The sequence below is a fragment of the Bemisia tabaci genome, chromosome 7 (genome assembly GCF_918797505.1).
Source record: "Bemisia tabaci chromosome 7, PGI_BMITA_v3".
NCBI classification, from domain to species: domain Eukaryota; kingdom Metazoa; phylum Arthropoda; class Insecta; order Hemiptera; family Aleyrodidae; genus Bemisia; species Bemisia tabaci.
This window is the reverse complement of record NC_092799.1, coordinates 31,910,487-31,937,496: the sequence shown is the minus strand read 5'-3', so window position 1 is coordinate 31,937,496 and position 27,010 is coordinate 31,910,487. Positions and strand designations below refer to the sequence as shown.

General features: G+C 38.0%; 1 protein-coding gene across 4 annotated transcripts; it reads right to left on the bottom strand.

The window, feature by feature from the left end:
* Nucleotides 1–320: 320 nt before the first annotated feature.
* On the bottom strand, nt 321–27,010 carry LOC109032146 (nose resistant to fluoxetine protein 6). 4 transcript variants are annotated; one of them, XM_019044126.2, is made up of 15 exons: nt 26,615–27,010; nt 25,830–26,268; nt 24,940–25,074; nt 21,784–22,040; nt 20,714–20,922; nt 17,680–17,762; nt 15,556–15,752; nt 13,861–14,021; nt 13,131–13,299; nt 11,839–12,032; nt 11,221–11,356; nt 9,856–10,045; nt 8,508–8,650; nt 1,512–1,611; nt 321–1,074 (listed from the first exon to the last, which is right to left on the bottom strand). In XM_019044126.2, the coding sequence occupies exons 2-15, from the start codon at nt 25,954–25,956 to the stop codon at nt 998–1,000; spliced, it is 2,178 nt and encodes a 725-aa protein (XP_018899671.2). In that variant the 5' UTR covers nt 25,957–26,268; nt 26,615–27,010; the 3' UTR covers nt 321–997. The 4 variants fall into 4 exon arrangements, with proteins under 4 accessions (XP_018899671.2, XP_072158303.1, XP_018899672.2 ...); XM_072302202.1 differs by having other exon boundaries at nt 25,830–26,261; XM_019044127.2 differs by having other exon boundaries at nt 25,830–26,119.

Below are 27,010 nucleotides of genomic sequence, written 5' to 3'. Positions count from 1 at the left end.
AGAGGTGAACCTTTTAACCTGCGATGAACCCAATGTCACGACCAAACTACTGAATAAACTTTTTGCCTCCCTTAATTTAAATGCACCCATCTTTCATATTCTTTGTAAAATTAATAGCCTAAAATACTGAATGTTTACAAATAAATTAACTAACTTTTGGGCCTAAGCCAACACGAAAGTATGAGCTAAAGGGGCTGATAAAATGTTCGTAATACAGCATAGCGAATAGGATAAAAAGGTATCAGCACAGAACATTGATACAAAATGTTTAGCATAGCGTTAAGGAGAATGGAGTGAAGTCGGAACAAAGAGCAAAAGGATTATTGATATAAAAATACTGATTGAATTTAATTGTCATTCTAAATTCAGGTTACTGATTTCTTGAGAAAACACCCTTACATCCTTATGTAATCCTCAATAAGAGCAAACAATTAACCGCATGAACTATATCTATTTTGATCTCACGAGTATCATAATCCAAGAGCTCTTAAGGGGTTAGATAATATCAGTCTTGAACCCTTTTTGAAAGAAAAAACTCATTTCTCACAATCACTAGATTAAGAGTAAATACATTAATAGTTAAAGAAAAGATAAACTTAAAAAGGTAAATTAAAAAAGATGAACTAAAGATGGATGAACTATAACAAAAGATGAACTAGAAAAGGATAAACTAAAAAAGATAAACTAAAACAATTAATTTATTAATCAACTAAAAAAGATAAACTGAATAGAAGAGAAATTACCTTTGGTATCAAATTTGTAAATTTGAAAGAACTAGTTGAACCAGTTGCAAATAACCGTGCGTTCAAGGATCTCTAGAATTAAAATCCTCCTCCTCACTTTCTCTAGACTAATTTTAATACCTCTGAATTTATCCTCTTCAATAGTAGTTTTATCTAATTCTTCTGTTTTAAATCGCTACTACCTACAGTTAATTAAAGCAAATAATTTCAAAACTAAAATGAGATCAAGCACTAGCCAAGTTTTTTACATTTCTTCAGTCTTTTTTCTTCGATCTTTTATCGGTGACTTTGGAATCTCCATTCAAACAATCATTTCTTTCTTCACTTTGTGCTGAAAAATCAAACAAAAAATATTATTCGCTAGAGCAGGAATTGCACTGTTAAGTATTTTACTGTTCTGTGCCATGGTAACACTTTCAAAATTGATAAATGGATCATGAGTGTTTTACAGAGATCATAATTTCATATTGATAAGGCCAGACTGAAATTTTATTCCTCCTTACCAAAGACCCTTTTCAAAGAAAAATCTCATTCGCATGAGCCGAGTATATGGTTTGCAGAACCGAGATCGGTTACATGAAGCGAATATTACATCCAATATGCAACACTGCGTGCTTACAGTTCATGTTATTGGAAATTTGTCCTCAAAGCAGCATGATGAGCTTATTGATGAATGCAAGTTCAATCTCTTCCCCAATCAAAACTTGTCATTCTCACTGCCGAGAGTATGATGTTGAGAAAATAAATTCTGTTACAAATATATCCTACCTTTGATAATTGTAGCTCTGATGTTTTGAAAAGGCAGATCAAAAAGCAAAGTAATTGTCATAGAGATTACTATAATTATGAAAATTTCCTCGGGAACAACCTGCAGACAAAAATAAATGATTCGCACTGAGCAGTATTGGAACTAGAAAATACAGACAATTTTTGGACGACAGATTTATCTGGGAGAAAAAAAAAAACATGACTCCTTACTTGCCCAGGCTTTCAGTATAGGTACGAGTGATTCACTCAAAATTTTAGCTCGATAATTAGGAATAGTTTCGTTACTTCGCAAACCAATGAATCGAACAATCTTTCAGAAGTTTTAAAGGGAACAAAATATACTTACAACCCTCTAAGGTCAAAGAGGCGGGTTACTTTGACACAATTTGTTCAAATGTTACACGGGTGTCCTACGATTTTTAGGTCATCCTGTATATTTTTGAATAGATCACTATTCGCGCTCCCCAGTATGTTTGTTGCCTATTTCGTGATATTGAAGGCGCTAAAGTGGACAATATCTGCAAATAGATTTCACGTTAGACGTTCACGGAGCAAAATACATGCACGTTCTCTGAAATGAGAACTCTTTTGCGCTCCTAGGTGGATTAATTGCCAATGAGGCGAAATCGAAAGTGGACTTCTATTGAACGCGGTACCTTCCGTTAGGTTCACATACATACATAAAGTCGCGATTATAGCGCCGCCTCGCGCTCTGCGACGCCCAATCGCCATTGCCCCCTATCCTCCCAGAGATCATCAGGCAATTGGCACCTTCTGATCTCCTCCTCCACCCCTTGTCGCCAACCTTTCACAGGACGTCCACGCCGTCGCCTTCCGGGAGGAACCCAATCGAAGACCTGCTTGGGCAACCGATCATCTGCCATCCTTCGCACATGTCCATACCAGACCAACTGCTTGGACCTGATATCGTGCACGATGTCCTTTTCCACACCCATTATCTCGCGTACCCTTTCATTGCGGATACGCTCTCTTCTCGATATCCCAGCAGACCTTCGCCAAAAGTCCATCTCGGTTGCCCTAAGCATGTCTTCAGTTCTTTTCTTAAGTTGCCAGACCTCACTCCCGTAAGTTACGATACTCTTCACGATGACGTTGTAAATTTTCCTTTTGGTCTCCTTGGAGATACTCTGGTCCCAGAGAACCCCATTTAGCATCGCGATAGCTTTCCTGCCTTGCACATTCCGATCTTTAATGGCCCGATCCAAATTTCCGTCCTTAGTTAACCAAACTCCGAGATATTTATACTCTTCACAGTCCAGGATCTTCCGGCCATCCTCCAGTTCAATGCTTTGCTGATCACCACCGATAACCAACTTCTCCGTCTTAACCACATTTACTTCCATTCCCCACTTTCGGTATACTTCCACTAGCTTCCGCGTCATGTAATTCGCATCTTCTTCGTCCTGAGCTATTACCACCTGATCATCAGCAAAGCACAGAGTATAAAGGGTGCCATCTTCACGTAGCGGGACGCCCATTCCCGAACAGCATCTTTTCCATTCCTTTAAAACTTCTTCCAGGTACACTTTAAATAAGGTTGGCGACAAACAACACCCTTGTTTCAGTCCTTTAGTAATTAAAAACCCCAACGATAACTCCCCATGCGATTTAACCCTAGAGAAAGCCCCACCATAAAATTCCTTAATAGCACTAATTAGTCCCCCACTAAAACCCCTTTTGTTCAAGGCTTCCCAAAGTTTCATCAATGGCACACTATCGTAAGCTTTCTGGAGATCCACAAACACTAGATGTAATTCCTGGCCAACTCCCTTCTTTTTCTCTATGACGTGGATGATGGTAAATAAGTGATCAATCGTTGACCGACCGGCTCTGAAACCTGCTTGCTCTTCCGCTTCATGTTCTTTCCACTCCTCTTCAATTTTTGCTTTCAAGATTTTTCCATACACTTTGCTCAGGGTACCTGCAACCGACAGTCCTCTATAGTTATCACACTCATCTTTTCTACCCTTCTTCTTGTATATAGGTGACACCCAAGACTCTTTCCATTCTGTCGGTACCTTTCCACCGTCCAAGCAATCTTGCATCAGGTATCTCAACCGTTGAAACAGCTTGCAGGTTCCACACTTGATCAACTCAGCAGGGATATTTCCCGGACCTGGAGCTTTATCGTTCTTCAGCTCTCGTACGGCCTTTACCACGTCCTCCATATGGATCTCCAAGTTATGATTATCGTTAGTATACTCCAAGCTTACGCCTCCATCTTGAAATTCAGGTCGCCTTTCTGTCAGTAAATTTTTAAAATACCCCTCCAGTTTATCAATGGATATCGGAGATATTAAGTCACGCTTCATGTCCCTTCGCAGCCCTTTCAGCAACTTCCAGCTCTCAGTGCTTTTCCTTCCTCCTATGTACGTGTCTATTTTGTTACAGCTCCTCTCCCAAGATTCGTTCTTTTTCTTGGTTATGAGCCTTCGTACCTGCGTCTGAGCTTTTTTATACGCCTCTTTGTCTTCTGTTTTTTTAGAGGAAAGGAACTGATGATATTTTTTCCGTTTCTCCTGAATCTCCTTCTCAATTTCTTCGTCCCACCAGTAAGGTTTTTCGCTAACTTTCCTATCATCAGCGACACCAAGAGCTTCCATTGCTGCCGAGTGAATGCAATCCTTCAGGAACTGATACTGCTGTTCGGTATCACCGTCCCTTGATTCGCCCAACTTCTCATCCAAGCGCTTTCCATATAAAGCCCTTACACTTGGATGCTGCAAGCTGTCAATGTTATAGTTTACAAGCTTGACACGATCTTTTTGTTGGTGAACTTCTTCCTGTGCTTGCCTGGTCTCCTGGCTCCCTTTCACTGGGAAAGCTATTTTCGCCCCGAGGAAATAATGATCACTGCCGCAGGAAAGACCTCTCCACACTCTAACTTGCTGAATCTTCATTCCCGTGTCTTGTCTGACAACCACATAATCAATGATTGATTTCAATCCGCGAGTAGACTGAACCCAAGTAAATTTATGGATATCCTTGTGTTGGTAGAACCCATTGAGCACCTTCATGTCCCTTTGCTCACATACGTCAATGATACGGGCTCCGTTATCATTTAGTGCCGCCTCTCCGAAAGGGCCGACGATCTTACTTTTAATTTGACGTCCTATTCTACCATTGAGATCTCCCAACACAATGATTTCCCTCCTGGATCCAATCTTACCAATTTCCTCGTTCAATTCTTCGAAAAATTGGTCCTTCACTGCGACAGTGGAATCATCGTTGACTCCATACACTCCCAAAATGGTGATTTTATGGCCAAACACTGTCATATTCATCTTTATCATTCGGGGGTTAACAGCTTCCCATGTAGTGATGCACTTCCGTAGGCTCTTGCGAATAAGAATTGCAACACCCTGTTGAGCTCGCTGATCTTTTTCCACGCCACTATAAAACAAATCGTATTCCTTTACACTTACAGAGCCTTGTCCTTTCTTCTTCGTTTCTGTTAATACCGTGACATCAAATCCGTGACTCCCTATCTCCGATACCACTTCCGTCATTTTCGTAGAAATTCCTTGTACGTTCCATGTTCCAAAAACCATCATCCGTTTACGTAATTTTTTCCGATAAATCCGTTTATTTCCATTTGTACCGAGGCAATTGTTATTGGGTCTTTTAACAGTATTCCTTTTTCCGAGTATCGGGGAGTTAGCCCGATGACTCAACCCCCAACCTGGAGGACCGGGGTTTGATTTCGGAGTTTCCTCTCCTAGACAGGTTGCTTCCACTACAGCTGAGAGCCCTGTCTGCCCTTCCAATGGGTGGTTCATACGCCTTGAAGCCGGTGACCATCTCCACTACCCCATGAGGCAGGGGTTACCAGCTGGGGTCCGCAGGATTGCTAAACCTGTGACATCAGTCCCCCATACGGGCAAACCCATAGGTTCACAACATTGTTTATTAGTTCAATTAAAATTTATTAAGGGACGAAAATCTGTGTTTTTGAGATAGAAATCGTATTTAATTTATTTATCTCCCTGCATTAGTTGCTGCTTATTGACGCGTACACGTAGTATATCGCTTGTGTGATCATTTGGACCCTCGACTCAATACGAAGTAGAGGGTTAAAAATTAGCACAAAATACCCTCATCCGTCTAAACATCGACTTTTTACGTCCAAAATTGAACAAAATTATTACCGTTTGAATAAGTAACACCTAGTTCAGCTGATGCTTTCCACCATACTAAGTAAGTCACTAAACGCAGCCAGTGCAAAGCACAGACTGATGAATCTGAGATAAAGAGATACGTTGTGTGCATTATCATAATGAATGACGTACATATGTTGCCATTTTCGAAAGGAAGATAGCTTTTTTAATGTGAAGCGTTAAAATGTTGGAAATGATCAAATTTTTTCATGAGAATTCACAGGATTGAGTATTTTTACGACCAACATATATTACACGGAGAAAAGAGAAAGGGGTTAAGCCCCAACTTGGATATTTTTAATTAATTTGTGTAATACCCCGAACAATTAGGTTACTAACCCAAAAGTTGCGGTAATACCCAAAATCAAACAACTTAAATGTACATGTCATCCACACAAATGGGGTGGCACTACAGTTTTAGGGGATAACTCCTGGCACTTTTTCCGTGTATTAACATTGATTGTGAATTATTATGAAAAAAAATAACCACCATAAAAATAATAAACCATAAAATAACATAATACTAACACCATAAAAATTCAAATCAAATACTTTACAACAATAACTTTCACGTGAAATAATATTCTTTGCTTTCGATATGTTTAATTGAATTTTTTGAAATTTAACTTATTTTATTTTTGCGTGTGCAGCTTGAAAATCATCGCAAGGCATGTTGATCAAATTAAAATGTTTTAACCCTGCAGGAAGTCCACTTTCTTTTTATTTCCTCACGACATGTAGGCGTTTCCTCATGGAGGCAGCCCAGATTTGCCCGACGAATGCAAAACTTGAGTCATGAATTATTTTTACCTGCCAGAGCTGATTCCCCGTCTCCTGTGTCTCAAGAGTCTTCATTTGCGAGTGAATAATTTACGCCTTAAATGGACCGGAAACCCGCGCGGCTGAAGTTTAGACATTTGTTTCAGCGAGGAGCATTCAGAATCGATAAACCACCCCCTCCCCCCTCCCTCGACTCAGTCGCTTCCGAGTCGTTTTGCAAATCGTAAACCAACCATAGCAAATTGTGACACCCTCCCTCCACAAAAAAAAAAGAAAAAGAAAAATTGTTTGAGGTAGTCAAGAAATTATTTGACGCACAATATCTCAGCTGTCATCCAGAATGATTCAATTAAATTAAACTCAATTTACCCTGATTTTTTTTCCACAAATCGTACTGAATTTGAAATCATCCAACCTAATTTACCGATTACCTCACCTTTAATTGAATATGTGCTTGAAAAGTAACCTTATAATTTCGCCCATATCCATAGAGATTATATTTATTTAAAAAAATTGCATACATGACGGGTAAGATAACTTTTAGCAAACTTCAATTCCAACACTACTTGATCCACATTTTGGAGGATGGCCGATCCTCATTCTTGCACGTGTGACGTAATTTCCCTTGAATTTTTAAAAGAATTCTCTGATCATTTCTTGCAAAAATATCAGAGAACATATTTTTGAAAAATCATAATAATTGGCGTGACGTTTTGGAGCACCGCAATCAAGATAGTATATTTCTAGTTTCATAACCGCTTTAAGGTTATCAATTGCTTACTTACGGACTTGCCCACTTGTCAGTAATAATTTATTATTGTTGTCATTTAGGTTGATTGGCCTAATTTTGCTTCGCAGATAGCCACTTATAAAAGGGCGGGGTCACATACACTAGATGATCATTTCCCTAGACAATTTGAACAATATATCCTCGCCCTAGCGTAAATATTACCTTGCGGTGAGCTAACCATCACCTTGCGGCAAGGTATCGGCCTATCACCGAGCCCTATCCGAGCCCTCGCCGGGTCAGTTCGTGGAACTTAACGACTGGGAATAATTATGCATGGCAACGCTGGAGACGAAAATCGTACCCAACACGGGGTATTTCCCGATGCAATGTCGCCTTTTTCAAGCCCTGCGTCTGGATTTGGGTCTACAGTGTTGTCATACGGTTTTAATCCCGGTCGTCGAGTTCCTTGAACTGGCTTGGCGAGGGCTCGGAGAGGATGGATAGGCCGATACCTTGCCGCAAGGTGATGGTTAGCTCACCGCAAGGTAATATTTACGCTAGGGGTAATAAAAAAATATCACCCCTGCACTCATTCCGAAAATAGCTCTTTTTCCATTCATCTTTCCTGTTACCTAGGAATGTCAATTTTTCATTTTCTTCCGCTGCACTGATAATCACAAAGATTGTTCTTAGTAGGGGTAAAATTAAAAGATGAAAGTCCTGTTGGACGAGCAGCATTTGATTATTACGTAAGTACTTTTTCTGTGGCTATTTCTAGTTAATTTGATAGTTATTTTTACTAGAGACATTCAGCAACTTAGGTCATTAATGTCTTCAATGAAAATATGAAAGGTGAGTACAAATACAAAAATTTACTTCTTTCATAATAGCAACATATTTTAAAATTTTAGTTATATTCTTGATCAAAACTACGCGAAAAATACAAATTCTGGTCTCAGAGCTATCAACCACACACGGGAGATTCCCTCTCATTTTGATGGATGTATGATGGCTTATTGCTTCGGAATTTGATGGATGCTACGTCTCAAAGTTTGACACATAGATTGCGCGCCGCGATGAATAATGCTACCTATCAAGATCCTTGAACTTACGTATGATCGGGACACTTCAGCTCACACACTCGCGGTGGGGTTTCGAATAAATGTGGGACATACCGCATTCTAAAGGCTCAGATACGGAATGCAACACTCGTATATCATTCAACATTATCGAACATCTTCGCCTTCATTGTCCTCGGTATATTCTCTTGAAAATAATCAAGTCCCGATTTGAGAGATCTATGCTTACCAGTTCCGTTCTTGTGTAGTATCGTGATGATCGTATGGAGGCTAGTCGATGGAAGAAAATGGCGAACTGTGACAGGAAGACGGGGTAAGAAATTCTGCTGAGGAAAGCAAGACCGTTGTGGCTGAGTATCCTTTGCAGTGGACCTGTGCATATTTAGAAAGAACAGACATCAAAATCACAAATAGTTATACTTGCTATTATTATTGCTGTAAATATCTTCCGATGGTTTTTTTTATTATTTAACGCAGAGAAATGTATCATTTTACCTTAAAAACGTACAGTTGGTTGGTTCAGTCCAGGATTTCAATTAATTAAAAACAAGCGGGAAAACTCGCTGTTTTACAGTATTTAGCCATTGGTAATACCGCATTTAAGTAAATTATGAAACAATATTGTTTGAATATTGGTTAAAAACTGTCTTAACTGGCGCGAGGCTCTTCAGAACACTAATGATCTCCTAAAATTAAATAAATTTAAATCTTTCCCCAAAGATCTTAGTGTTCTTGATTTTTATAACAAGAACGTATATTATTGTTTTTGATTTTTAAATCAAGAAGGTATGTTAATGTTTTTGAGTTTTAAAAGCTGGATTGCCTTTTGCAAAAAGGAACCACGATCATTACAATATTGCTAGGATTGTGCAACTTACATTCTTCACAGTTAAAATACCGGAATCATACAAAAATGAAATTTATAAAGGGGGTTTTTGTCTTGAATGTACAGTTTATTGGGAGTAAAGATACAACTTGTTTAGATGATCAGCTTATATTTGCAAGGTAAATAAGTTGCACAATCTTAGATGCACAACATTGGAATTTTTTTTTTTTTTTTTTTTTTTTTATTTAACAAGTTCTATTACAAAATTAGTACAGTTCATTTCCATTTCTCAAATTAGTAATTATCTAAAGAGTAAATAGACAAGGAATATATAGAGTAAATAAAGTATAAATAGTGACATTTGAGAAGTAATGATCTAGTATGAGATTGACTGATTGTGAGTAACACTGGACGGCAGGTCGGGAACTTGTTGTCAGCCTTTTGCTGACACACCGGAACCGCCCTCTGGCATTTCATCGGTGGGATGGTTGGAAGTGTTGAACGCATTGTTTTTGGTCTTTAATATTGAAGTAATCATTTTGTCTATTATGATCCAATTTTCTTTACAATCAAGCATGATCTCTACTAACAACATTGGAATGCTCTTGGTTCCTTTTCGCAAAATGCAATCCAACTGTATTTGGATATTTTTTGTGATTATTTTAGACATTTTCTTGAGTTGAATTCAACATTTTTCCCACCCCTATCGGCTATAATGCGTTGAGCTTAGTGACAATATATGGAAACAAACCTGCATATCCAAAGGAACAGGAAACAATGAGCAAAGACATGGCCAGAGCCCAGATGAAGGGAGAGAGAGCGGCATACACGGCAGACGCGTGAGCGACGTACGGTGTTTTTGGATGTGACAAATGTGCCACCTGCCAAATAGGCCATAAACCACCTCCAATTATTCCAGCCCAGAGTACTCCGATCAGGAACTACATACAGCCATGCACCAAACATTCCACAGAAAGAGGAGAGGAGGGAGATTAAAGAAAGAAAAAATTGGAAAAGATCATGTAAAAACATTCGTATGCTGCTTATCGATATCGATTGGAGTGAGCTAGAGTCCCTTTATACTGAGGGGAAAGACAACGCGAATCTATTTCTGATTGGTTCCCGTATTTTAGGCCATCATTGTGTCACAAACGGGAATAAAGATTACATTTTCATCAATTGCAAAGATTATAGACCGGAATGGACCGGAGAATGTGGGGTACGGTAAGGAACAAATGGAATGAGAGAGGAAACGGAGACAGGAATTCGGGAATCGGTTGATCAAAGATTACAAAAAACGTTCGATTTGTGTAATATTTATTCCCGCCTGTGACATCCATAAGCCGCGTTATCTCGAATCTCTCTATAAAGGGACTCTAGAGTGAGTTTGAAGCTTATTTTGGGGCAACCGAGTTTTGTGGTGTTGCCAGTAGTAAACGTTCTATTAATGATTCCCTCATGAGATTTTTTTTCCTACTTCTTTTTTTGTGACCAATGAGAGTCTCGTTGCCCCAATGAGATTCTGGTTGTTCCAAAAATAATGTCATCGGATTAAGGAGAATTCCGGCTGTCCTAAAAATAATTCAGATGAGGACAGAATTGGCATTGACAAACCGAATACCTCGATCGACAAGGAACACCAAAAATTTTCTTCATACGATCGGACTTTTCTTTCAGATAAATGTTGTCACACAGGTCACAGAGTCAAAATTACATTAATATTTAATGTCGACAAAGTAAGATGCAATATTCTGATGATTACATCGTTTGATTTTTACATCGAATCCCCTCACCATCAAGCGGTGACATCTCAGTTTTTTTCACAATGGAATAGAAATAAATCAAGAGGATACAACTAAATGGATTGCATTTTGCAAGAAGGATCCATGAGCATTTCAATATCGCTAAGATTGTGCAACCCTTTTCACCTTGCAAATATAAACTGATCATCTATTCAAATTTCATTTTTACTCCCTATAAATTATGAATTCAAGATGAAAATTACCTTTATAATTTTAATTTTTTGCATGATTTCAGTAAATTTTTGCAAGAAATGTAAGGTTCCTTTTTGCAAAATGCAATCCAAATATACTGCACGAACTAGGAATAAGCTCACCGGTGATATCCGTTTCCCAATGCGAGATTTATACCTATGAAGCACAAAACCGGTGTATACTCCAAACAAGTATGGCGTGGCGCGATGTAATGTTTGACTATAGCAAAGATCAGCCGCCTTGTAGAGATCTTCTGCTCTGAAAAAATTAAAGATTATTTCTAAACAGGAGAAACGAGCAGAGAAAGCTAAGTTTTACTCCCTCTGAAAAGAGAGCCGAGTTTGGTAAGTACCTGCTACAGTGAGATGCATCATTACTTCAAATCTCAACTACCAATTTTTTTTGTGGCGCTAATGAGGCTTCTTGAAAAAAGCTGTCTCATTTTCATATATCACGTCTTCTGAAAAAAAGTCACCACCGCAAATTAACATAGAAAAATATGCTTATTTTGCTGTTCAAGAATTTTCAATCACCGGAATTTTTTCATGACGCACGGAATCGTTCTATAAACTTTACTATTTTGATGATGAACTACAAAAACTGATCGAAAACGAACCGCAAAATAAAGACGCTTTATCACTGCCAGAAAAATATATCTACAAGAGTACAGCTAGAACACAGTTTGATAACCGGGACGCTTAGCAGCTTAGCATTCATAAATGTGATATGAAGATGCTTACGTTACTCCGTAATGAATTATGAGCGACAGTTTGTTGTTCAGTACGATGAAGTAGCGCAGGAAAGTCGAGCCAAGGTTCAAAACAAAAATGACCAGGAATCCAATGCAGTGGTTGTAATGAAGCAAGTACACTAACCCAGGCGTGATCAGGAAGAGTTGCATATCCACAGCCAGCTGATGACTTTGAGTGACGCACTGAATATTTTGAAACAAAAAAAAACTTTGAGGCCCTTTGATAGATGGAAAAATTTACAATTGAATGTAGGTCGGTGAAATTGTAGATGTGTGTACCTCAGTTTGCGACATTGTAGGATTCCTGTCGTACTTTATTTTTTACATTGGAAACTAGTGATCATCATTTCTTGCAAATTTCGATGATTTTTCTTCTCTATGTAAAGAATATTCTATAAAAATGTCAAGCCATGATGTTGATTCGGTCTCCTTTTACAAAATAAAATAGGAACGGAGATTTCTAAACACCACAGTAATACGCATTTTTGGAGTTTCACCGTCGATGTGTTGTACATCCACTTTACAGCTGTTTTCTATTTGTGCTTGTAGATAATAGATAAAGATATACGGGCAGTTAATTTCAACGAAGAAAGTAAAAAGAGGAAGAGACGAATAACAAAAAGATGAGGGAGAACGGGGAAAAACTTATGCCACATTTAGGTCCATAGAAATTCTAGTTTTCCTTCATTTCCAAATGATACCACATGCATGCCAACCGCCTGCGTAAAACGCGAATTTTCACATGCCTACTCACGATCAACTACGCTTCTACAAAATTCGTCATCGTGGAAATTTTGACATGAGTTTGCTAACTTTTTTTATTGTTTCATATATTTATTTGCGTATCAATATTTACTCATTTATTCTGAAGACTGTTTGGATCCAGATAAGTTAATAAACTACTAACTAATATAAGCACTATATTTTTGCATTGATCTACTTTTCAAAGAAGTATTGTTCAGAAAAGCAACCAAAATTTGTACTTAGGAAATCATGGTAAACGTGAGAGAAGATCTCTTAATTAATAGTAGTCATTGCCAGTAACACTGGTGTTTTTATCATTGAAGAATAATTCAATCATCATTTAACCGTAAAAATGCCACTCGTTTACTAGTTATGGCTACAATTAATTAAACACTCTTACGGAACTTCACTATTACCGTACTTCTAACGATAATTCTTCTCAGTGCAGTAAGATTAATTGATAAATCTTCTAATAATGATCATGATAATTTACTTCAACAGCCACTAGTCATGAGCATGAGCATAAAGGATACTTACATTATCTTGAAAGGGAAAGAAATTGTTTACGTAGAGCAAATTCCAAATCATGTTTTTCTTGCACAGATCCGCATTAGGTTTGATGACCGTCGGCCACTGAGGGCCAGAACCCATGTGTTCCATTACGAATGCATAGTAGAGCAGTATGGCCAACAATGCAGGAGTCAATCTGGAGGATAAATAAAGTATCATTAATTATACAAATCCAAACCCGGAGGATATTAACCAAATTGTTATGCGAGCATTGAGGACAGATATTTGAGCAGAGATATTATTTTCAAACGTAGAAATGTTTTTAAAAATAAAAAAAGTTTCGTCAAATCGTCGTCTGTCGGGTGAAAGAATGTAACTCCATTTCAATGTTGCCAAATTTTCCCTCGCAAGTCGCCTATTAATCGAGAGAATCTTGGGCATTTCTAACAGAAAATTTCACTGATTTTTCTCTAGATTCCAAGCAAAAAACAGAGATATTTTGGATAAAAATTGCTTACGTATATTTGTGTAAAATAAATTGATTGTTTGGGTCAATTTGGCAACCTTGGAATGGAGTTACGTTCTTTCGTGCGGGAAACGCCGAAATGTATGCTGAAGTTATTTTTACAACACTTTTTGCAGCTAAATCATATACTAAGCGAGTAGAATCATGATAATTACATCTAATTACACCCAAACCAAATTCTTTCCATGAAAAATGATAGAGAATAAAGGAAATTGTTAATAAAAAAATTACCTAAAATATCTTACGAAAAACCGATGGAACCAAGCTATGTGGCCTTTTTTCCGGATTTCTTTGCAGAAATTGTAGGACGAGAGCACTCCACTTAGAAGAAGGAACGTATCAGTATAGATCATGGAACTCCGAAAAGCAGCGGTAATCGTTAAATGAGAGTCCTGGAAAAAGATAAAATAAAAATAAAATATTGGGGATTTCATGATCTGCACTCATGAGGGATTCCTTTCAGCAACAAAGGCAAGATCTAATGGAAATCTGAAGAAATTATTTGTAGCAACGCAACGTTTACCTCCAACTTATTGTGCACCTAAATGTTCAATGTCAATAAGCTTTTTTCTTCCTTTTTTCGAAGTATATAAAAAGTTCAAAATCCTCCGAATACATAGGATTACCTAACGATATGCGATGTTTTCTTAGAATAAATCTGATTGAAAAAATTAAACACATCTCAGTTATCAACAAACGATACGAGTTGCTGGTTGCAGAGGACAAGTATTGAAGGGGTTTTTAGCGCGTTGCAGGTTTCGCTATTGAATTCTGAATACTGGCTTTACACCTTTGGATTGCAATGAAGATGGAAATGGGTTCTTAAGAAGTCATTGCTGTGCCTGTATTTTCATCAATGTATTGATGAAATAAATGGACGCGTTAGTGGTGCAAGACCATACACATGATTGCGAATTATGGTACATATCGACGGTGAAACTACCAAACCACGTATCTCGGTTTGCGACGTCGCAGACTTCCTGTCATACTTTATTTTTTAAATGAATAACTACTGAACGTCCAGTCTTGAAAATTTCTGTGATTTTTCCTCTTCGTGCGGAGAAAATTCTGTGAAAATTTCAAGGAATGATATTGATTTGGTCTACTTTAAAAAAATAAAATGTGAGCGTAGATTTTTAAACACCGCAACCGAGATACGTGGTTTGGTAGTTTCACCGTCGATATCCATTCTAGGTAAAAGAAATCAAAGAGCTCCACATGTATTTTGTACGGTATTGATTTATCAAGTACAACATTTTCAGTACTTTTAAATCTATCATTTCGAGGAGTGTGGCCACAAGATTACTTGGCTAACTTTTTGCTTTGATGAGAAAAAAGAAAGAAACACTTCAGAAGCACATGAATGGAAATTTTTGAGTGCGTAAGGGTTGAGAGAGAAGCGAAAGCAAACAAACTAGAAACGACATGGTATGCATTACGTGGGTACGTGCATGGTACGTGAATACCATGATGTTTTCATATTAAGTATAATATACATTGCTTCCTCTTAAAAGGTACCTGTATGTATTATGTTTGGTATCATACAGTTTTCATATCTGACACCAAACCTGATATTTTCCTATGTTTTCTGAAAAAAACTGCGGCAGAATCTATGAAACAATTTATATTTCATGTAGCTGACGACCCGTTGCCCGATATTTTTAAGTAGGTACCGGATTTGTCATTAATTTATTTTATTTAATCAGATGTTACACAAATACTTAGTACCTAAAAGTATCATTTCAAAAGTTTTTGTGTTTTTTCGCATCCGAAGTTTTCAAAGCCATAGGTTCAGCGAAACTCGAAAACTCCAACCCTCAAATGTACACCATTTCTGAATGTTCACCTCATGAGTGATTGCTCAATGGTGCTTGAAAATTCGGAAACATGCAAAGCAAGAAGCGTGGATGTAAGGGAATATTCAACCTGAATTAGTGCGTGCCTGTTATTGTAAGGTGTCATGCAGAGGATGATCATCTTGTGAGCCAAATAAAGCATGATGGTGCACAAGGCTCGAATCCCGTTGATGCATGGTAGATCTTCGTTTTTGCTCTGCAGTAAACTTTTGAAGTTCCTTTGCAATGAAAATGCCTTTATACTCGTCATCGTCCTTGTATTAGTACCTGAGAGAACAGAATAAATGATAATGTCGATAAACCATCGATTAATGGTGAAACTGCAAAAATACGTATCGCTCACTGGGAAAAAACACATTGGATCTAGAGTCCAGACTCCTTAAAACATCGACAAGAAAACGTACTCTTGATTCAATCAGAATCCAGCTTAAATCAGGAACCAAGCCTCTTAATTTAAGCGAATTTCGTTTTTACTCAAGCAAAAATTCGATTGAATCAAGAGTATTTTTTCTTGTCAATGTTTTCAATAGTCTGGACTCTAGATCCAATGTGTTTTTTTCATAGAGTACATAGAGTCGTAATGTAAATGGGAGAGCTGGCGCCATGTTCTGCTCGACGAATTCCGAGCCCGGTGTGCGCCGAGTTCGGGTCGCTTTTTCGATACATTTTCGATCCAAAATGGCGGTGTGGAATACGTGGTAATTCCTATCTCCTTTGTTGTTGTTGTTGTTGTTGTCATCGGATGGCCGGGTACCCGTGTATCGCAAACAATCGATTATGTATCGAAAAAGTGACCCGGCGTCACACAGGAGTCTCGGAATTCGGGACATGGAAAATGCCTAAAAGTGGCGCCAACTCTCCCAATTACATTACGACTCTATGTACTCTATGGTTTTTTTCCAGTGCTTGGTTGCAGTGTTTCGGAATCTCCGCTCATACTTTATTTTTTAAAATGAGACCTAACCAACATCATGGCTTGAAATTTTCACAGAATATTCATCACTCAGTGAATAAAAATTACCGAAGTTTTCATGAAATGCCATTTGGTACCTAATTTTCTACGTAGAAAATGCAGTATGACAGGAAATCTGCATCGCCATAAACCGAGGTAGACATTTCTGCGGTTTCACCATCAACTTTCATCAGCATGCATGATCAATATTATTGGCATATAAAAATCGTTTTTATCCTTGTGAGTGTGTTCATTTAACTCAATTAACTTTCATAATTCTATGCAATTTCAAGGGAAATTTTAATCAGTGGTATGTATGTTTATTCGTCAAATCGGAATTTTACGTATCTTCACGCAACATGTTGAACAATTTTTTTAGGAAATCTGCTTCACGGAGAAAAAAAATTCCTACGTGGGAACCGAAGCTCATGTTATCTGGATCCTATGCGGTTACATGCAGATCTAGCTGTTTAAGTTCATCCCACACATCTGAGGGATTTTTGTACGAAGGCTGAGAACTTCTACGAGAGAGTAACTCACGCACCAAAGCACTTGAGATGTGTGACTGGAACTTCAGCAGCTGGACCTCAAGTTTTCAGATGTGCGATCAGAAAAGATCAGAGATTCACATGATCGGAACCTCGGGTCCAATGCACCAAGTTTATTTCCTCCGTGTTTGGTCTTACTTGAGGTTTTTTTGACAACTATCTCAAACAGGAGCAAGCACTCAATATCTGCAATCCATTGCACTTTTCTCTGAAAAACTTGCCATTTTTGGAAGTTTGAGTATTTTTTTCTTTTATTAGTGTGCGTTGATTCATTTCTACAACATTTTTTGTTTGGTGCTTTCAGCTGCAATAGAGTACACTCACCGTAGATTTCGACCTCGACCCTTTCACGTCGATTGTTGACCACTGAAGGTAACACCAAATGGATTACATTTTGCAATAAGGAAACTATAACTATCACCTGAACTATACCTGGCCCTCCCATAAAAGCACATATCTGCATAGGGAAACCGCTGGCATGTATGTTGTTTCTAAAATGAGCTAGAAATAGTGGTTCCTTATTGTAAAATATAATTCAAATATTAATTTACTATTCATAGTCCCAGACGGAACCTAGCCTAACTGTGGAGGAAGTGAAATAATCTGAGTGTATATGGAAGCCGAAAATCAACGGTGGGTGTCATCACAACGAATACTAATCATGCAAAAATTGATCATTTTATGATAAACTTACCATCACAAAACAGTTTGTTGAAACAATTTGAATCCATTACCGTACCAACAATACTTATGATAACAACGATGCAGTAAATACCCCTGGAAAAACAAAGGCTAGGTTAATCTACTTTATCACGAAGTAAAAAGTAAGTCAGGGGAAAAGAGCATTACACCCTATACATTTAATCAAATATTAAATTTCGCATCGTTGATCTTTATTCTAGGAAACTTGAATCAGCTATTACAGAAAGGGCACAATCGACATTTTTTTCGAAATTGAGTTTTTTGCGGTTTTCGCATTAGTGTATGTAGACACATCCTGTAGTGCAGACAGGGCACTATATTCGCATTTTGTATGTGTTTTTGACAGGGGTTAAGTTCCTCACGTAGAGCAGAAAGGGCACTGTTGCAGCAATATAGTGCCGTTTCTGCAGTACATGCCCACTGGGTGCGCGCGCATCGGCAGCGGCAACTCGTCGTTTGTTTTGTTTTGATACGATTGAGAGGTTAATTTTGCGTTTCGAAACGACAGTGATCACGCTACACGCTTCACTCACGCTGAAAATGAAAGGAGTGAGAATTGAACCTTGAGTGTAGGAAGTGAGAGGAGCCCTTAACAGGTTGGATGAGGAAGTAGGTATAAGATTACTACGCTAATGAACTTCAAAGGATACATTTTTTTTTTAAATTTCTTGACTTGAAATAAGCCGGAAATATTTTTAGAATTTACAGAGCTGTGGGCTAACCACATGGTGAAAGTTCGAAATCGCATACCATCAATTGCGACATTGCCAATTTTATTTCGTCTTCTTTTTTTTGTTCTTAAGTATTTTCTATTGAAATTTTGTGTACATTTTCTTCACACCATCAAGATTGTTTTCTGAAAATTTCATGGGGAAATCTCTATTAGTTCTCTTTAAAAAAGTAGTATAAAAAGAGAGCAGAAATTTTTAAACGTTGCAATGGAGATATACAATTTCCAACTTTCGCTATAGACATGAATCATTGCCATACGCATATTGCCACGCATCATTGCCATACATTTGAGATGAAAAACAAGGGCTAAAATAATTTTCTGGCTTCATTCTATCACTCTTTATGGCTTCTTCCCCCATGTAATACAGAAAGGGCACTAATGCTCTTCCTTCAAGTGTCATTATTTACAACCCAGAAAGAGTATCATGTAAAATTTTTTTATGGAAATTGTCAGTCTACTTGGGGGACAAAAGAAAACCTCGAAAATTTTTTTTCCAAAAGCTTATAGTTCACTCAAATCAGTTTTTTGCATTTTCTGAACAGTTAACATTTCTGCAATAGTGCCCTTTCTGCAATATGTGATTCACTTCCTCAAAATATTTAAACTGCAACTAATAATAATTTTGGACTCAATGAGCAATTTTCTCATTTACACTATTTTATAGGGGATTGGGACTAGACAACTTTTTTGACCTTAAAATGGTGGACGTAGTAGCACGTGTAAAAATAGGGAGACAAATTTACCTTACCGGATTACTTAGGTTGAGATAAAATGACGCTTTCCCTCTGAATGTCTTAAAGAGGCTCATGTGACAAGCTTATACAGGGTGGCCCAGACCTACCGTACCAGGCCTTTTTTTTTGGTTAATTTGGGTCGCACGAAGTCCAGGATCGCGGGGATGAATAAACGACCCCAAGGAATCCGAATTTCATGGTCCCAGAGCCCCCTTAACGCCCCTTGGGGGGTAAAAGGGGGGTCCGTACTTCAAAAGTCAGGGTTAATGTCAAAATTTTGAAATTATTTCATCGGAATCAGAACGTACGGAAATTTTTAACTTGAATCGACACCAAGAAATCCAAAATCGGCCCATCCAGGTCCAAAATACCAACCCCTAAAGGTGGGGGACAGAGCCCCCTTTCAAAAAAAATCAAGTTCGTTAAATTGACGTGGAGACTCGGAAAAAATGTGTATTCATGGGTAATCGACCCCAAGGAATCCAAATTTGAGGGTCCCATTGTCCTCAGACACTTTTCAGATGGGGCACAGGGATGACCTCCACACCGGTTAAATTTAAAAGCTCAGAGACTCCCTGTGCCCCATCAGAAAAGTGTCTGAGGACAATGGGACCCTCAAATGTGGATTCCTTGGGATCGATTACCCATGAATACACATTTTTTCCGAGTCTCCACGTCAATTTAACGAACTTGATTTTTTTTGAAAGGGGGCTCTGTCCCCCACCTTTAGGGGTCGGTATTTTGGACCTGGATGGGCCGATTTTGGATTTCTTGGTGTCGATTCAAGTTAAAAATTGCCGTACGGTCTGATTCCGATGAAATAATTTCAAAATTTTGACACTAACCCTGACTTTTGAAGTACGGACCCCCCTTTTACCCCCCAAGGAGCGCCAGGGGGGCTCTAGGACCATGAAATTCGGATTCCTTGGGGTCGTTTCCCTATTCATCCCCACGATCCTGGACTTCGTGCGACCCAAATTAACCGAAAAAAGGTCTGGTACGGTAGGTCTGGGCCACCCTGTATGATTTTGAAATTTTATCTTGAAAAGAAGTTCTTTCAAATATATTTTGGATTCGAGTATTTAGAGATGATACGTCTGATTTTCCTTCAAAAATGAGGTCCTTATGAGTAGGTATTTGTTTTTGCTGATACCTCACTCTTACCGGAGAGTCTAGTGTAAACTAGAAGCATGGAGAAAAAATAGTTAGTTAGTTATTATAATTTTAAGACATTCAGCGTCTCAGGCTATTAACGTCTTTACAGTAATTGTTGCTCCAAACATTGCTCATAGTACATTTCGGGTCCTACTCACTTTTCTAGTCATAGTTACGATACCTTTCGAGGTAACCAATTGTTTTGTTCTGGTATCAATGCAGCAATGTAGGGAATGCTGCATGATGATTGCTCTTCTTCCTCTCCTTTTATGACTAGAATTTCACCTTCTATGACTGCAGACGTAGAGTTTCTTATCGATAAATTGGATATGTTTGCCCAGAGATGAGTTAAAAAGGTGAAATAAGAAAAACATCACGATCATGTGAGATAAAAGAAATCTTACAGGACACATTTCGTCGATAGAGAGAGGTCCTGGTTTTCCGTCTTGGTGTAGCACATCTCATCCTTGACAGAAATGTTAAGGTCCACTTCGTTTGGGAGTAGGTTCCGTTTCAGGCCGCTCAAGGCAGACTCGAGTTCAGAGGCCGAACAGCCGCTTGGAATGCAGACACCAATATGGACAGTGCTGAATCGTGGAACGAAGTGGCCTGTCTGAGCAGAAAGTCATGGCGCTTGGTTTTAGAGTCAATTTTATCAAACATGAATAACTTTATATGAGAGCTCCGGTGGTTGGCAAGAACAAAATCATTCTAGAGGAGAATATCATATCATAATTTGCTTTTTAATTTTATCTACGAGACAAATTGAGGGGGCGGGTTTACCACGAATGTAATGGCTAGCTTAAAGTATATTGCTGAGGCCACTCAGAGGGTAGGATCTGATCTTTCCTAACTTGGTCTCTCGAAGGAAGGGGCGACGGGGTCAGGCCAAGTTTACGCAAGCCTTCCATTGAAAAAGAAGTATTTTTTTACTACAAATATTTTTGTTTTTAAAAATTTGTATTTTTCAAAAAAGAAAAAAAAAATCAGAATTCTGTGTTGTTTTTTAAAGACTTGGATATGTAGGAGAGGAGTCAACCCAGTTAAAAGTAATTCAAAGTGGAAGCGTAAAATGTTGCTTCACAAATGTTTTATAGAGGCGGGAAGGAGGTGAACGAGTTTATTTACTTGAAACTGAATGACATTTGTACCGATCTACTTACTTCTGTTTATTTAGTTAACATATTGATGGCGGAGCCATCATTTGGAGTATTTCAAAATTTCAAAGCATTCCTTATTTTTTAAACAAATTTTTGCATAAAAATTTAAAGGAATATACGAGAAAAAAAGTCATTTAAAAGTGTTTGCGGTAAAAATTTCACACTGTCTCCCAAAAATCTAAATTACTGGATTTAATAAAAGCTAGATGAATATCGAAAAAGGTTATTTTAGTTTGATCAAATGACACCAAAAGCCACCACAACGCTATTCCGTGATCCGCGTATGTGGCGAAAAAAAGGAGAATAAAACGTACAGTATTGACGTTGCTGATGAGTAAGTTCTCGCCCCGCACTCGGTGAATCAGCTTTGCAACGCCTGGTTTTGCATCTTGATTTGCTGCCACGTCCGCCAGAACCAAACAGTATTTACCGGCTGTTTCAACAGGATCATCCAAGGGATTCGACGTCCGCATTGTGGGACTCTTCAAGTCTATACACTGGTCGTACTCTCCCAGCTGCTGCGCGTTCCCAGAAAATAATCCCGACGACAGCTTTGCCGTGGCATCAAACACTGTGGCAAAGATACAAGACAGTATAACTATCGACCTTAGGAAGAACGCCGATACTCCATTCTACTCTGGAAAAAAAACACATAGGATCTAGATTCCAGACTCTTGGAAACATTGACAAGAAAAAATACTCCTGATTCAATCGGATTTTTGCTTGAATCAAAACGAAATCCGCCTAAATTAAGAGGCTTGGTTCTTGATTTAAGCTAGATTCTGATTGAATCAAGAGTACTTTTTCTTGTCGATGTTTTTAAGAGTCGGGACTCTAGATCCAATGTGTTCTCTTTTCCAGTGTAAATATTTTGTTATCCGGCATACTTACATTTTATTATAAACCATAGCGACGCACACTGGATCGAGTCAATGGGAGAGGTCGGACAAAATTTGGAAACTTTAAAAGCTTACAACTCCGGTAAATCAAAACTTTCAGATTTTGAAAATGGTTCCATTGGTTTTCTCGTGAAATTTTCTGGTAGAAGCATCCCTCAAAATTTCAAATGTGACGAATTAAACATCACTTGCAGTTTTAGCCAAAAATTTCATGTTCGACCTCTTTAATTGACTCGATCCACTTTGAGACGGTAAAACTCTCAAATCACGTATCTCGGTTTGCGACGGTGCAGACTTTCCATCACACTTTAATATTTAAATGGAGAACTTCTCGACGTCAATTCTGGAGAACTTCTGTGATTTTGCTCCTCTGAGCAAAGCGAATTCTGAGGAGATTTCAAGGAATTATGTTGACACGTTCTCATTAAAAAAAGTGAAATGGGAGCGGAGATTTTTAAATATCGCAAACAAAACACGTGGTTTCGGAGTTTCATCGTCAATGGAGCGTTTATCCCTTGTATTTTCAGAGTGACTGTTCTAATAATTTCATTTCGTTGTGGAACGAACGTTGGTTGATGATACATTAAAAACTGAGTCCCGGTTGGATTTTTAGTGTACGGTAGATAAATGGGGATAAGTAATTATGGCTCGTAAAGGATATCGGGGTACATGTCGTCTGAAGCGGTATGCCAGAATCATAGGCGGGTTCAGACATTTCAAAGGAGCACGGAAAAAATTAAATTGCCGATTTAATAATTCAATTGCTAAAAAAAAGTGACTGCGATGTTTCAATGTAGATTTTACAACACAAAAATGCTACTTCAACCACCCCCATGGTTAAATTAGCTTACAATAGTGGTTAAAGTGGCATTTTTTTCACAGTCACTTTTTTTAGTGATTGAATTGTTAAATCAGCAATTTAATTTTTTCAGTGAGGGTAAAAGACGGAAGAGGGATGCGGGGGGCTTCTTCTAGCTCAATTTTTGAAATTAATTTTAAAGCATCTAAAATAAAGTTCGAGTTAATTTTTCATGTATAATTACCAAATATAAGCATACTCCCTTCTTCTTTCCTTCATTCCTTCCTTCTTTCTTCCTTTTTCTCTTTCAGCCCTTATTCTTTCTCCTAATTTCTGGCGTGTCCCCTACGCCCCCCTCGTATCCGCCCATGACTAGGATAGACAAAAGAATATCCTGTTCCCTTTTGAAACTCACGAGAGGGGATCTGTGACGTCTGGTGTAGGTGATAAGTGATGAGCATATAAAGAAGCTCTGAAGGTTCATTAGCAAGCAAAGAAGCCAAGAAGGGACCTCTCCGTGCTCAGACGGAGGAAAATGGTGCGTTTTGACGCTTGAGAGCTTTTGCCGAATCGTCTCGCCTCTCGCGTCTGCCGGCGAGCGAACAATGTCGAGAGCGGAAGAGGGCGGACAGCATGTCAAAATTTTAGACTCAACTGTTGCTCAGCACAGTTGTCACTGTTCGTATGAAAAAAAAACCCGAAAAAACTTCAGCGTATTTCTGTTGACTGCCGACGAGGGTTAAATTATTCTGGAGATCCTGCTTTTCCTGTGCGCGGAAATTCCCGTAGACCTGAAATTATTTCAGGGGCAAAAGCAAAACAAAACGCGGAGGAAAGTTAGAAAAAGCCAGCCCCCCCCCCCCCCCTTCCCTCATTCCACTTGCTCAAAATCTCTCGGCAATATTTTTTGTTTAGTTGATGTAATAATTAGCTGATTTAACCGTCAAGTCAATATCCCCTCTATGCAAATCTTACTCTGTAATATTACAGAATCATATGAGTATAGCCTATGTCACACTATCAAAATACTCCATCAAAATGTCCAGGTCACGTGCTGTGATTGGTTCAAGTCATCGAATAAGCCAATCGTAACACCTGACCTTGATATTTTGATAGTGTGACACAGGCTTATCGCGTATAACGCTGAACGTAAGAGGATTAACCGCGAAACGTCAAGAGGCGCACCTCCTTGTTTTATTATAATAACTTTCGAGGGAAACATCACTCAAGAAAAAAACTATTCATAATAATCATAAAATGTACATATTATCTAACAGCAGTAATTTACTTTTTAACCATACTATTCTTCAAAAGGAAAATTCTCTGTAACTAACTTAGCTTATAATATGATTTTGACGCTTTCTTCTGAATTATGGACTATAATTGGCAATAAGGCTTGAATATTGCCGCTCGGAAAAAACAAAACAATGAAAGTGAGAGCGTACAGCCATTGACATGACCTACAGGTCAGGCCGCTGTATGTTAAAACCACAATATGCTATGTATAGCACGCGAATTTCTCCCCTTCAGAAAGCAGCTCCGTTTACCATCTCGAAGAAATTAAAACGGAACTGCATACCTTCCATTATTTTATTTATCGAGTAATTGAAAGTGATATTTCTTTTTCATGAGCTCTGAATCAAATTAGAAGAATGAGCCAAAGCCTGAAATGGTTTCCCAATTAAAATTCAGGTTATGATCATTTTTTTCATCAATATAATGAAAAACAACTTAATACCAATACAATAACTTTTAATTTTCACATTACTTACTTTCTAGAGCCCATTGATCTCGATTAGAGAATCCTTCCAAAAAAAGTTCAACTTCTCTTTGACACTTGGTAGACATGTTCACATCTCTCAAGACATGTGGTAGATGCCCCTCTAGCAGTGATGGACTTTTTGTGCCTGCAAACAAATTATTCCAAAATATGAGGTTGCCTAGTTGTACCTACTTTTATAAAAATCCTGGGATTATATTAGAGGTATATATAAATTAAAATTGTCCATTGTTTTCTTGTTATTGACATTCATTAATCGTTTGTTCAAGTTAAAATTCAGATAACACTTTGAATATTTAGTTAGAAGATTCAAATTGGCATTTTCAGGTCTTAATTTCAATTTTCAGGGAAAAATGTATCTTATAAAATACTTATTAAGGTAAGAATTTGTATTAGGAGCCTTATAGAACAATGAGACTTAAAAATCGACATATTCCCAAGTTTCCAGTTTATCTCTCTTCCTCATCGGTTCAAAAATTTCCAAATGTTAGTATTTTCAATCATCTAGAAGGGAAGGAGCATGCGTCCGCATAGACGCGAAATTGTCAATTGGTATACCAAAATACTGCGTAAGAATGCGGTATAATTCCAAAATTTGAGCACAATGCATGGTTAACTAGACTTTTTAACAGTTTTTCTCCAAATATACTATCATAATAACTAGATTTTGAGATTTTGTGAAGGCAGGTCCGTATTTCATGAACGATCACATATTTACGATGCCAATAGCCCCTCTTGCAGCCAGTCTCAATTGTATTTGATCCAACAAAGTGAAACTTAACAAGGTATGTTGGGCTAAAATGCTCGTGGAAATAGAAACTTCTTAGTTAGTAAGTTATTTTTTTTTTTTTTTAAATGAATAATGAGGTTGTCTGTAATTACCTTGATTAGTTGATGATTCCATTTGAGCTTTGAAATAATCCGTAAGGGGATCCCCTAATACTCCTAGCAGTTCCTGTTCATAAATGAATAGGTGCACGAATAAAAACACGTTCGCAATGCGACACATTTTATCCGTCAGGTTTATTTTCACTCATCCGATAGTAAATTCACACAATTCACAAAAATCCCGGATTTAGAGCAAAGTTCCATTAATTAACTTTCACCAATTTGCTATCTGAAGTTACGCGGCTCATTGAGGAAAAATGTCCCGCTTCCCGCTCTGGAACAATCTTGCACCGTAACACCATAAAAAATAATTAAAATAACCATAAAAAACCACCATAAAAATTTCGGATCTCAGTTTTATTCGCGCACAATCATTTCATATCGCACAATAGCAAAATTTGAGATTCGATGGCTGAGCAGTTGGCACTGAAATCTTAAAAATATACCCATAAAAAACTTATAAAGCGCAAGAAATAAGGAATAATGCTCGCAGCTTCTCACATATGCAATTAAATAATTACTTTAAGTTCATTTCTCCGCTCGATCGATTTCAAATTTTGAAACTTTCAAAATTATCGGATGTTTTGGAAATTTCGAAAATTAAAAAAAAAATGAAGATGTAGGTATATAACTGTTGTGCACTGTTGCTATTCAATCTTATTTTTGGGATAAAAAATTATTGTTTTTTTCTCATCGGAAACAAAAGATGAAATCTTTAGCCATCAGGGTGATTATTTAATTTGATTACATTCAAAAATTAGGTCAACGAGTATTATTACCGAGGATTTCCGTGCGTAAAATTTCATTACTCGAAAAATGTTGCTAACTAACGATGGCCTAACCCGAACGGAAGTGGAGTCAAGTTAGAGCTTAATTTAAGATATCGCGTTTTTGCCCGGTATTATTCATTTTGGCAGACCAAAAAGCGGGAACTAATGCGGCATGCTCACGGCTCACGGAGACCTGATGGAATCAATTGACTCAAAAAATGTGTTCATACAAATACGTTTTCGCGGTTCCCGCCGGGCATTCCGGGTGGATTCTTTATATTTAGACCCGAATTTTGGCACTAAACCCGCGCTTCCCTCTTTCATAAGTTAGTCGAGCTGCCCACCGTTTACCATCCGCCTTATCGCACCGTGTTTTTATCGACTCGGAAAGACGCCGCCGGGCAA